The sequence below is a fragment of the Pelobates fuscus genome, chromosome 5 (assembly GCF_036172605.1).
Source record: "Pelobates fuscus isolate aPelFus1 chromosome 5, aPelFus1.pri, whole genome shotgun sequence".
Classification (NCBI taxonomy): Eukaryota; Metazoa; Chordata; class Amphibia; order Anura; family Pelobatidae; genus Pelobates; species Pelobates fuscus.
Window position 1 is genome coordinate 351,319,510 of NC_086321.1, and position 13,826 is coordinate 351,333,335.

Sequence of the window (13,826 nt, forward strand, 5' to 3'; positions counted from 1 at the left end):
ATAGTGTCAAGAGTGCCCTGGTGCCACCCTTCCATTCAGCATTTAATCGATTTTAATGCTAAATGACAATCCTCAGCAGTCCATCCCCTCTGTGCTGTTTGGGCCAATGAGGAGACATTAGCCTGAACAACATCAGTCAACTGTGAGTGGCTGAGAGTGCCAGCTGACTGCTTCTGCCTGTCAGTGCCCATTGCAGGTATGGCAAGAAAGCACTGCTTAATCCCAAAGTTGGCTCTCCAACGCCGTTCCTTGCTGTCCCTATCCACGTCTTGTTTCAGAAAATAGACGTGAGCAAGCACAGACTGCAGCTGGACAGTTGCGCCACTGATTTTCTTAGAGCAGTATGTACATTTTATTTTTATTTTTTAGAATAAGAAGCTACTTATTTATTTAGACCATCAGCTGCCAATCAGCGGCAGTCGGAGCTTCCTCAAACTGATTTTCTGAAACCCAGATATGGACAGGGACAGAGAGAGTCTACTTTGGGGTTTAACCCCTAATGGTAAGGAAGTTCCAGGGACCTCCTGGCCATGTTCCTTTAACACTGAATATAGGGACAGTGAAATGGTTATAGTGCCTACAGTGTCTCTTTAAGGAGGTAGAGGATTTAGTGGCCGACAACCTCAAGAGGTGTGTTATTGGATAAATATAAACACTGCCGTTTTATGTTGTCCATGAAAATGGACCACTTCTACGCAGTACATTAATATGTAGTGGGTTTGGTGCTTACTTTCCCTATAAAAAGGTGTTTGTTTTTTTTGTTTTTTTTTATTCTTTATTTTCTGTTGTGCATGGCATAACAATAGGCTTACTCAGCCACGATAGCAGTCGTAAGCGATAACAGACAATAATCAAAACATGGCATGTGAAGAGACGGCACAATTTTTAAGTTTTGTTGAGAGAAAAACGTAGACAGTAGATTGACATATCAATTAACATGTGAGCTTTCCTGTCTGACATGCACAATTTTAAGGAGTTAGTCTATGTTAAAGACAAGAGTTAAAGACAAGAGTTAACCGTTGCTAGGGTTAAGTTAAGTGGGTACTAGCTAGGGAGGCTATACATATTAAGCTTTGATATAGCAATATCTAGTAGTACGGTTTGCAGTAGCTTAAAAGGAAAAAAATAAAAGCACACTATGTATGCTGGTCAGTGAGACTAATAGTAAGTTTACAGAATAGGTAGACTTAGTGAGTTGTCATTAAAGCTTTGAGAGTAAACATGCAAAAAAAATAAATAATAAAAAGGTGTTTTGACAAGAATAAAAAAAAAATAAGCTAATATTATCTTGTCTTCAATAATGTCCTGATATACACATATACAATATAATACTGGTGCAAGCTTATGTATTTAAACATAGACAGATTTATTAATTAAGAATTTAAATGGGAATGGCAGATTACAGGGCAAAATAGGTAAGTTGGAGATGTTTTTGTTTAGTATTGGTTTTTTTTCTCTCTCTTTCATCTGATATTTTTCCAGTATGGCATTATTGGCCCAAATTTGGAATTTCCTTATAAATGATTCTTTATTACATCTTTTTGTGAATTAACCCTGAAAGAAAACCAGTAGTTAATTATTAGTGGTTGTTACAGGCATGGTTTTATTGGACATGCATTAAAACAGCGTTTTAGTTAGATTTCCCTATTTCTACTACTTTTATTATGTTGAAATGGGTAGCGCAAAAGGCCTTGTTGATTTTGTTCATTAAAGGTTTCTGAATGCCTTCATTGAGTGACTGATAGCAGATCTTTCAGCAGACCTAACAGAAACAGCTGCCCCTTTATTTTAGGAAATTATTTGCGCCCCCTCCCCCCTATTCCCTCCTTTTTTGACATTCTCCCTCCACCAGGACACAACCAAATGCACAGTCACCTCCCCCGGTTATCAATAGGTTAACATTTGAGTTTCCCACCCTCCTTTGTTAATCCAACCTGAGCTTCATCTAGTGCTTTAAATGCTGGGAGTCCACTGGAAAGTCAGCTTGCAGACACACATGGTCATAGTGTGGGAAACTTTGCATTAGCAGAATGAAGAGACGAGCTAGCAGGCCGTTTAGTGTCATCCAGGAGTGCAATATAAGGGTAACTATTTGCGTTTGCCAGCAGATCTAATGGATATTTTTGCATTAAATCCTCTGGTTGTGGTTATTGTATGATGTTTGTTATAGTCTACTTTTAGTTTACTTTGTGATTTTGTAGCCTTTCTAGAACATTATATATATATATAATGTGTATTTTGGAATGATGCCAGTTTTGAGGTGTCTATAAAAGTTAGATATTGGTAGCATCACCTCTGAAGTTGCATCATAAAAATAAAGCCAAACCTATTTTTTTAAACAAAACTGTTACTCCCAAAGTAATGAGAAGTTAAAAAAAAAAAAGTAAATCTTTTAATGTTGGTTTTTCTGTTTTTGAGAACTTTTATAGTGTTCAGGTGAATCAATCACTGTCTGCCATTCTGATTGAAAAGTCTGTGATTGAATGTGGGATTGCTTTAAATGCCTGATTAAGGACACATATGTTGCCTATTATTCAAACTTCTCAGTTTTTGATGGGAACACTTGTGGGGTAGATTTTCTGTAGGGCTAGATTGACCTCTTTGTTTTCCTGCAAAATGCATCTGTTTTATCAATTAAATGTCATGAGAATTGCATATTTGCTGAACACTACATAGAAGTGATTCATATAAGAACAGTTTATATATATATATATATATATATATATATATAATTTTAAAAACACACTTTTTTTTTTTTCCTTGCATTTTTGGTATATACTTTTAGTAGGGTAACTTATGTAAAACCTATATAATGAACCTAACAAGTTAACTATTACTGCATTTTAATATTGGCAGGGTTATTTACCAATGGGAGAATTGTTGTGAATCCATACAGGGTTATTCACTTAAGTATGAATTCAAAGTGAATTTCAAGTTTAAGATCAAAATAGCCAAGCCAGGGAAATTCTCTAAGCCAGCTATGCTTCCACCTTGGCTACTTTGGCCATAAATTTTAAATTGCCTTTGACGTCTCACTTTAGTGAATCTCAAATTTAAGGCCAAAACAGCAAAACCTGTTCTTCCAGTTCGACTATTTTGGTCTTTCATGGGGACATTCACTTCAAACTCCTGACAATTCCTACTTTAGCAAATAACTCTGTGGGTGTTTAGTGTATAATAGGCACGTCTGCTTGTTAGTCATCACTCTGAGTACCATAATCACTGTATTTCCTTATGTTGATTACATATAGTTGCTCTTTACTCCTTTTGCAGGTAGCTGAGATTAGACGAACGCTTACCCCATCAAACTCTCCAATATCTTCTCCAAGTAAACATGGAGATAGATTTATACCATCCAGAGCTGGCGCCAACTGGAGTATCAATTTCCATCGGATAAATGTAAGTAACGCTTAAGGAGAGCTGTTTGGAAGGTTGCTGGGTTTGATTAGCTTTGTGTAATAATCCAAAGTTTCTAAAATGCTCTGTGTGTGTGTGTGTGTATATTTAAGGGACAATAGAAAGGTTTTTGTTTTTTGGCAGAGGGGTTCCCCTCCCCCATGGTTGCACAAAACATTTTTTATTAATATGTATATTGCTCTGTGACGACGTAATCGGAGGGATGGAGTCTAGTACTTCTCTACACACCCTACTGTGATGCAGCACCACAACTTGTCTAGCAGGCTTCCATCAAATGATTAACTCTGCCACCATTCTGATTGCGTTGGAAGTGAATATTCACTGCATGAGCTGTCTGTACCTAGGGTGTACATCAGTGAAACACTGCCCTGAATTGCTCCTTTATCAATGAAGAAATAATCATTTGGACATCATACTCTGGGTGCAAGGTCCCTCAGGTTTTAACCCTTCAGATGCAAACATAGCAGTTTAAGAGAAACTGCTATGTTTACATTTGGGGTTAAGCCAGCCTCTAGTGGCTGTCTTCCGGACAGCCACTAGAGGCGCGTATTAGGCCTCCATCGTGCAGAGCGTCCATAGGAAAGCATTGAGAAATGCTTTTCTATGGACACTTTGAATGCGCGTGGCACTTGCAGCGCATGCGCGTTCAGCTCCGCTGATGTCAATGGGGGAGGAGAGGTCACCAGCACCGAGGGAGCCTGGCGCTGGATTAAGGTAAACTGGTGAAGGGGTTTTAACCCCTTCAGCGCCACGGGAGGGGGAACCGCTTTGTTTCCTGACACTATAGTGATCCTTTAAGATTACATGTCCACGTGGAAATTTAACTGCCAAGTCTGTCCCCTGAAAGATACTGGTAAACTTGTTTTAACAAAAGTGTGTATTTGTTACGTTTTTGTGTCTTCTAAGTGTTTAAATTGAATTTTAAATGGATACTTAAAGGGACACTATAGCTAATCAATATTGGAGTGTTTCTTGTCACATCTCTGAAGCATCAAGGAAACTGTTTTTTATTTGCATTTACTTATAAATAGAACTGCTGTTGAGTCTGTAGTTGCATATCTCATAAAACCTGCTGAGCAGGGATATATGTGATATGATCATCTCTCTTACTGAAATATCTGGGGAGGGTAGAATTGGATACAGATGTCAAATGGACACTATAGGCATCAAAAAAACTTTAGCTTAATGAAGGTGTTTTGGTGTATAGATCATTCCTCTGAAGTTTCACTGCTCAATTCTGTCACTTAGGCGTTAAATCACACGTTCCCTGGCTGTGACTTGACACCGCCTGCATTTTAAAAAAAGGTTTCATTTTCAATCAAATGTAAACTGGCTTTAGGAGTGGTGTGGGTTTTTATTATATGAATGTGGAGCTGCTTATTCCTCATCTTGCCAATCGGCTGCGCCCCTGCCTTGGGGACCTGGAGATCATCGGTTTAATCCTTTTTAAAGGGACACTATAGTCACTAGAACAACTACAGCTTCATGTAGTTGTTCTGGTGTCTATAGCCTGTCCCTGCAAGCCTTTTGCTGTAAACACTGCCTTTTTTCGGAAAAGGCAATGTTTACATTAGTGAGTACTTTCCCCATAGAGATGCATTGTTTCAAGTTTTTTATTCTTTATTTTTGAGAGCATAGGAGATATAGAACATCACAGACGTGCTTTTGGTAAGGGCGTCCTGTCACAGATTAAATAAACCATCAAAGTATGGCATATTCAATAGTACATAATACAGTGGTATGCTTGATACAAGCCATGTTTATAATGTTACGGGCGGGACAGGAATACACGTTTGTATTCCCTGACTCTATAGTGTTCCTTTGAGGTAAGCATGCACCTGAGGGCCTCCTGGCACCATAACAACTTAGTTTAGACACTTTTTATGGGGCCAGGATTGTTTCCTTTAATATAGTGGGATGGAATCCTATGTTTACTACGGTTGGCCTGCTTATTGTAGTAGTGTTCTGAGCACAGCTAAGCCTGGCATTCTCTGGGTTAACAGGATTAAACAGATTTGCAGAGGCTGTGTTTAAAGAAATAAATATACATTTTAGAAGATTTTTGTACAAAGTTGTTTTAACCCTGGCCAACACGCCTTGCTTAAAGGTGACCTGTCACTATGTATACTTTTGCACAATCTAATAGACAAGTTGTGTTTTTGTATATTTTTATTTTGGCATGTCTAGTTGACCAGACCTAGCTAGGGAATACCACTTAAACTCTTCAAGTGTCTATGCATGGGTACATCAACATTTACAGCGCTATGCAAGGTCTTTTGAGTATGTACCTTTTCCTTGTGCAGCATGGGGTAACTATTTCGCCATGAACATGGAATTGACAGAGGCAAGTATTTTTACTTGTTTCCTTTGCCCCACTAAACACTACTGAATTGGGACAAGGAAAAGTCTCTACCAAAGAGCTGACCGTTAACTTTTAATAAGTTGAGTTTTTGCTCATAAAAGTACCTTGGTATGTTTCCATAGGAAATCATTGAAATAAATGAGTCTTTGCTCGGGATGTTGTTTCTGCACATGCTGTCTTTGCTACTCCTGGCATTAGCAGACTAATCGTTGGTGCTGAATGTGCTCAATTTTGTCTTTCTGCATTGTGCAGTGTTAAAATAACTCTTTAAGTGTGCGTCCTCCCCTCTGTGCAGTAGAATATGTAAACTCCCCGCCATAGCCAATCATGATGTTAACTAAGCGTTCTAAAGCACTTCTTCTTTTATGTGTATTGCAGTTAGTTGTTTCTCATACAAAGTCAATATCTGAATGACCACTCACAGGAAGCATTCATGACACAAAGTACAGAAAAAGGGTAACCATGCAGATTGGAAAAGGGTCAGAAAAGATTTGTTTATGGCGCAAAGAATGTTAGAGAAACTGCAGTATTAATCTTCGTAGGGCTAAGAATACTGTCCATATAAAAACACACTGAAAACCCTCCATTAAATCATTTTTGTAACAAATTGAGTTGCAAACTATTTTCATGTAGAGCATCAGAATTATTCATGCCTAACATATTGACTGTAAATTATTTTACCCATTACAATGTGGCTCTACTTTGTAGGTAAGGATTTGTGATTCACTACGATGGGAGTGATTTTTTTTTTTTTTTTTTATCGAACCATGTTTTCAGTGAAGTTGTCTATTACTGGATGTAGTGTCTAGGAACTCATATATGTGACTGCCTGTTAGAGATTGGGATGGTATGTTATGTCATGAAATCTTAGTAGTTCTTTAGTCTTTTTCCAGGTTGATTTATTGTAACCACTTTTGTGCAGCATCCAAGATCAGAATGGTGTTTTATACAATGCACAAATGAAACTCTCTAAACACCCATTTCATTCTCGCTTGCTGAAGTGCTTTGTGTCACAGAAAGTCTGGACTGGGGCAGAAGGGGAGGGCTTTCAAAGGCAGCAGACAAAGTGTGTGTGTGTTGGGGTTTTATTCCCCGTGGGGCAGAAAACTTGTAAGTGAATGCATGGTTACCTTGTGGTTATCCTCTAAATCTTTTAAAGAAAAATCAAATAATGTGCTGTTTTTTTTTTTTTCGTTTCATTAGAGATCACTACTGTAGAGTAGGTCATTTTGCATGGTTAAAAAGGAATTTATTAAAATATACTGGGCACAAGAGGCTCTCTCTTCCCAAAGAAAGGTATTAAGTAAAACGGTAGAATATATAACTAATCTATATGGATTCTGGAGGGGAGGGAGGTCACAGGGAGCACATTTAAGATTGCAAGAGATATTTATGATGAATAAAGTACCATGGCCTGAATTACAGAAACCCTAACAAAACCACACAAGGCAGGTACATGTGTGAAATACAAAAAGGAAAATTTTTTATTTAATTTCTCCCCCATCCTGTAGGAAAATGAAAAGTCTCCTAGTCAGAACCGAAAAGCCAAAGATGCTACTTCAGATAGTGGAAAAGGTATGTGACTCAAATGTGTAAGCTTGTTTACGTTCTAATATTTTGAATCTAAGATTTTACCATTTTGTTACTATTTCATTCAATAAAGCTGTTCAGTGGTGTCAATAGATTAAAACTGCAGAATGCAGTGTGCACTTTCCTCCACATGGGGGCGCAGAGTACCTGGAATTTTGATTGAATTGAAAACCAAGTAAAGTGAACCTTTCATTCACAATATGTACATATAAGTGTAATGGTGTCTGGAAATTGAAAGCGCTACATTTTCATGTGACCACCCTTATCAATATGATTGAGGGAAGCCAGATCTCACGGACGCAGTGCAGCTGTTCCAAACCTCCGTGTTTTTTGTCTTTACATCTGTACCAAGAAGTATAGGACTGCACGTTCTTTCTTATAACTCCTGTGGTTCCCTTGATCTGCATACTGATCACTTTGTGATCCATTTCCTTCTCCCAGATGGATTGGCATATTCTGCACTTCTTAAGAATGAGTTGTTGGGGGCTGGAATAGAAAAGGTGCAAGACCCCCAGACAGAGGATCGTCGTCTTCAGCCTTCCACACCAGAGAAAAAGAGTTTGTTTACGGTAATTCTTTAGTGTTTCCTGTGTTAAAAGGGATAATATGGGGGGGGGGGGGGGGGGAGAATACTGTGTTTTTTTTTTTTTTTTTTTTTTTTTGTTTTTTTTTGGAGAAAGATTAGTTCAGAATATAGGAGGGTTAGGGGCAATAATGTCTGCATTGTAATGAAAGACTGACACCATTATTGCTACCACGGTTATTTTCATGTGTAAGGTCGTGAATTTTTTACCGTGTGTGACACTAGATGACTGAGCAAGATAGGGGTGTTTGGTAATTGTCAAACGTAAAGTTTCTGTTAAGTCTTCACGTAACCATTACATGCTGTGGTACTTTATGGTGTCGTCCCTTTTGTGCGTCTGACAGTTTCTGGGAGTTTTCACCAAAACCATGGTTTACCAAGGCACCCCGGCCACCTGCTCATCTGTCACAAATACAAAAGTTCCACTTCCACACAAGAATGGTCTTTTATCCATGTTTTTAAAGCCATCTCTTGACCTTTCAGCTGACATTGAGAATGCTCAGCAGTAAAGCATTCTCAATAGATGAGAAGACCAGGCTACCTCTACCCATGAAGTGAGGTCACCAGGTTCAAATATACACCAGAACAAAAAGGGATGAGGGGGTGTGGATAATTTTAAATGGTTATACAAGTTAATGAAGTATATTGTTTATATTTTTTTTTCCCCCCACATCGTAGTATTCTCTAAGTTCAAAGCGATCAAGCCCAGATGATGGTAATGAAGTATCTCCATATTCCCTGTCACCAGTGAGTAACAAAAGGTGAATATGGAGTGTGTTTTCAGTATTATTCCAATGCCATGATTACCTGTTTCCGCCACTAACCTGAATCGTCTCTTGCCTTTTTAGTCAGAAACTTCTACGTTCTCCACGAAAACCTACACGCAAAATTTCCAAGATACCTTTTAAAGTTCTGGATGCACCTGAATTGCAAGATGACTTTTACCTTAACTTGGTGGACTGGTCATCCCTTAATGTGTTGAGTGTTGGCCTAGGAACCTGTGTATATTTGTGGAGTGCATGTACTAGCCAGGTGAGTAAGCTTGTTTGGAAGTGCATGCGTAACACTTGTGAGAGAAGTTCTGTGTCTTGTTGCTCTCATGAGCCAGGGATTCCATATCGTACACTCAAAAACTAAATCTATATGTATCTTCTGTTTCTCTAGGTGACCAGGCTCTGTGACCTTTCTGTAGAAGGTGATTCTGTTACCTCGGTGGGGTGGTCTGAGAGGGTAAGTGAGAGCAATGCATAGCTTTAGTATTTTTGCTTAAATGTACAGTCAGGGCCAATGTGCAGTGACCACTAACTTGTACTGAGAAGTGTAGATCCACTTTCACTGTGCAATTTGCATCCAGTGCATCTGTCCAAAAATACATTTTAACAAAACCTTTTAGAGGGGGTAACAAGTCTTGGTTATTGCTAAACGTTGTCTGCTGCTATATAAATTAGTTTTTTGTGTGTGTGTAAGGAACACTAGCGTTTGGAATACAAACTATACTCCAAACATTTTGGTGCCCTGATCACACATGCACCTTGTCTGTGGCTGTTCCAGGATCGATGATCCCAGCCAATCCAATGCCTTCGCATTGGAATGCCAATATGCATGCACAACAAACTGCCATGCTGTGCCAATTAGATGCTCTCTCTGAAACACTTCAATGAAAATATTCCTGTTCCTGGGTGTTTATAGTGTTCCGTTAAAAGGACACACTAGGCACCAAAACAACTGTCTTAATAAAGAAGTTTTGGTGTATAGATCCTGACCTTGCAATCTGTCCTCCATTTATGAGTTAAATTACCCATTTCTTATGCAGCCCTAGCCACACCTGCCCTGGCTGTGACTTGCCCAGTCTGCACAAAGAGAAAATACCGTATTTATCGGCGTATAACACGCACTTTTTTCCCCTGAAAATAGGGGAAAAATTGTGGGTGCGTGTTATACGCCGATATCCCATAATTACTTACCTGTCCTGAAGCGTGGGCCGGCTTCACAACGCGCACCGCGGTACAGGAACTTTAATTTCAGGTTCCGGTTTCCGGCGGGACTGAAAGGAAGTGTGCACAATAGTGTGCACACTTCCTTTCAGTCCCGCCAGAAACCGGAACCTGAAATTAAAGTTCCTGTACCGCGGTGCGCGCTGTGAAGCCGGCCCACGCTTCAGGACAGGTAAGTAATTATAAGAAGGGGAGGAAAGTACACTATGGGAGGGGAAGGGGAGGAAAGTACACTATGGGAGGGGAGGGGGAGGAAAGTAGACTATGGGAGGGGAGGGGGAGGAAAGTAGACTATGGGAGGGGAGGGGGAGGAAAGTAGACTATGGGAGGGGAGGGGGAGGAAAGTAGACTATGGGAGGGGAGGGGGAGGAAAGTAGACTATGGGAGGGGAGGGGGAGGAAAGTAGACTATGGGAGGGGAGGGGGAGGAAAGTAGACTATGGGAGGGGAGGGGGAGGAAAGTAGACTATGGGAGGGGAGGGGGAGGAAAGTAGACTATGGGAGGGGAGGGGGAGGAAAGTAGACTATGGGAGGGGAGGGGGAGGAAAGTAGACTATGGGAGGGGAGGGGGAGGAAAGTAGACTATGGGAGGGGAGGGGGAGGAAAGTAGACTATGGGAGGGGAGGGGGAGGAAAGTAGACTATGGGAGGGGAGGGGGAGGAAAGTAGACTATGGGAGGGGAGGGGGAGGAAAGTAGACTATGGGAGGGGAGGGGGAGGAAAGTAGACTATGGGAGGGGAGGGGGAGGAAAGTAGACTATGGGAGGGGAGGGGGAGGAAAGTAGACTATGGGAGGGGAGGGGGAGGAAAGTAGACTATGGGAGGGGAGGGGGAGGAAAGTAGACTATGGGAGGGGAGGGGGAGGAAAGTAGACTATGGGAGGGGAGGGGGAGGAAAGTAGACTATGGGAGGGGAGGGGGAGGAAAGTAGACTATGGGAGGGGAGGGGGAGGAAAGTAGACTATGGGAGGGGAGGGGGAGGAAAGTAGACTATGGGAGGGGAGGGGGAGGAAAATACTATGGGAGGGGAGGGGGGAATACTATGGGAGGGGGGAAATTTCCCCCCTAAAAATGAGGTGCGTGTTATACGCCGGTGCGTGTTATACGCCGATAAATACGGTAATTTCATTTTCAATCAGACCATTTGCTTTCGAAGTTTGTCTCCTGCTCTGTAAATTGAACTTTAATCGCACACACTGAAAACTTCTACAGTATCTAGAAGGCTCTTAACCGTGCAGGAGATGAGAAATTCTAAATTAAACAGACTGTTTGTTATAAAGGAAGTTTTAACATAAGATGTTTAGGAAGGCTGTGCAAGTGACATGCAGCGAGGTGTGACTAGGGCCGTATAAACCATGATTTAACGTTTAAATGGCAGATAACTGACTGCAGGGGCATGATCTGTACATCAAAACTGCTTCATTAAACTAAAGTTGTTATGGTGCCTATACTGTCCCTTTAATCTAAATTTTACGATTTGGTTTCCAAGTTGTAACTATAGCCAAGTTAGTAATTTTGCAACATTTCACAATTTGGTTTTCAGTTCACTGCAATTTAGTGTCTTTTAATGACGGCAATCATATTCACTTTACATTAATGACTAGCTGCAACACAAATAGCTAAAGAAATAATGCCCACTTAGCATGGCTTTATGGTAAGGTCTCCCAGGTCCCCAAAGCAAATGGTAATATACATACAGTTCAAACATTTTCAAAAACAAAACCTATTATGCTAGAAACACCCCCCCCTCCAGCTAGATATTGAGATGTTCCTAGCTAATTGGGGAAACTAAGACAAAGTAGAATCAGATGGGGTTCCCAGGACTTCAGCACCAATCTGTTTGTATCAGTTATTTAACATTAGAAAAGCTGCACAATCCTCTTGATTGTGTTCAGCAGTTAATGGTTCTGCGAGTTTTCTAGTTCAGTTTAGCCTTCTGGGAAACTGGCTGCTGTGAGTTTGCATAACTGTAGCTGACAAATCACATTTGAGATGGCTGCTTTATCAGTTTCCCTTCTGTCATTAGGTTTGGTAGGTTTCCTGGAAAAACCCACAGGATTTAGTGCATCTCCACCATTCTCCTGTGGGTTGGCCCGAGTTTGTGCTTAATATGCAGTTTCATGACAATAGAACCTAGCTTTGTGTGTGGAATTGGACTGATCCATGGAATAAAGACTCCCTCTCCCTCTCCCTCTCCCTCTCCCTCTCCCTCTCCCTCTCCCTCTCCCTCTCCCTCTCCCTCTCCCTCGAGCAGGCATGGATGTTTCTTAAATACGTTATCCTTCGGCTGGGTCTTAGGGGCCACAGCAACTTGTCTAGTGCTTAACTACTGTCACATCTAATTGGATAAATTCACAGTGTATCTAAACCAGGGGTTTTAGATACTTTGCAAACCTCTACAGCTACCAGTTTGCTATAGAAAGGCTTGTTGGAGAAGTAAACATTGCCCACCGAAGTAGTTCTCTGGAACATTTAAAATGTTAAATGCACATGCCGTGGTGGTCAAAAATCAGACAGATGTCTGTCACGGAGGCTCTAAAGTTCTTGTTGGAAGCACTTTAGGTTTTTACAAACCCTACCATCTCTTTTCCTGCCTAGCCTGTGTATTTGGCTGATATTTGGTCATATTTTGACACCACAGAACACCTGATGTTAAAGTGTCTGTCACCTCAAACTTGCCTTTCTCCTAGATTTTCTCTTCCTCTTTCAGAATCTGTTCTTTTCTTAATTTCTGATCTATTTCTCTTTAAAACATTAGACAAAGGAGGGATATGATGTCTTCTGTTTTCCTCCTTTTGACAATCCTTGTCAAGAGTAGGAACATACATAAGCAGTCCATACTTTCTCTTGTTTTAAAGAGAAATAGATCAGATATTGAAAGTAGAGAGATCTATACACACAGGAGAAAGGTAAGTTTGAGGTGACAAAGCTGCTTTTATTTCACTTTGGTGTGTTTATCTCGATTCTAATGGTACAGTGACCTCCAATTCTCATTGTCTCCAAGAACACCATAGACGCTCAGTTTTTTCATTAAGACACTTTTTTTTTTTTTATGTTCTCAAAGAAATCTCAAAACCCAAACCTTACAATACAATGCTTACATTTTAGCTTTACCCAGTTATATATTTAAAATCATTACTGATTACTGGGAATAAGTGGGATAAAAAGCCATGGCTGGATTAGGATTAATAGATTTTATCCAATATGACAGTTGCAAATATCTAAAGCTATGTCTCCATTCCAAACGAGTATTCCTATAGATAATGCCTGTGATTTGGATACACTTATTTTGTGATATTGCACATTACCAAAGTTTCTTTGAGAGCTGGAAGAATGGAAATGGGGTCTGATAATGCCACCTTTATGTCATCCACAAAACGACCAAAGGTGCTGAATATGGTGGAGATATAGGATATTTGGATTATTACGAAGGCTATCCCAAAGGGCTCCAAAGCTAAATCGTATAATACAGGGGAAAGTGGACAGCCTTATCGGGAGTCATTGGAGATGACAAAGGGATTAAACTTGCTTGGTTTTGTTTTTTGTTTTTTTTTTATTACAGAGGAACATTCGTATAACAATTTAACTATCTAAGAAACCTGGCAGGAATCCAGAGTTACCAAAACTTCTCGAATATACCCACAATGTACTCTATCAAAGCTGGATTACATTATTTATTTTGCGTGTTGGTACAAAATCCACTTGGGTCAGGGTGTTTCGGGATAGTAATATGTGCATGCATGAATTCTTTAGGGATTGAACATTCAGTAATGTTGAAATTAAAGTGATGCCGAATATGGTGAAAGAATAGCTGAAAATGTTTTGTAGTAAAGGCCATACAGGTTGTCTGGCCCTCAAAGTTTATGCGGTTTCAGTGGCGCAA

The 13,826-nt window shown here is 40.2% G+C and overlaps 1 protein-coding gene across 2 annotated transcripts in view; it reads left to right on the plus strand.

Annotated features, from left to right (window-relative positions):
* The window catches only part of FZR1 (fizzy and cell division cycle 20 related 1), a 35,395-nt gene that overhangs the window by 16,936 nt on the left and 4,633 nt on the right, over positions 1 to 13,826 (plus strand). For both annotated transcript variants that reach the window (XM_063455919.1, XM_063455918.1), the window contains exons 3-8: positions 3,274 to 3,399; positions 7,291 to 7,354; positions 7,811 to 7,938; positions 8,631 to 8,713; positions 8,801 to 8,984; positions 9,117 to 9,182. In XM_063455919.1, coding sequence (XP_063311989.1) covers positions 3,274 to 3,399; positions 7,291 to 7,354; positions 7,811 to 7,938; positions 8,631 to 8,713; positions 8,801 to 8,984; positions 9,117 to 9,182 — 651 coding nt within the window. The remainder of the gene's footprint in view (positions 1 to 3,273; positions 3,400 to 7,290; positions 7,355 to 7,810; positions 7,939 to 8,630; positions 8,714 to 8,800; positions 8,985 to 9,116; positions 9,183 to 13,826) is intronic.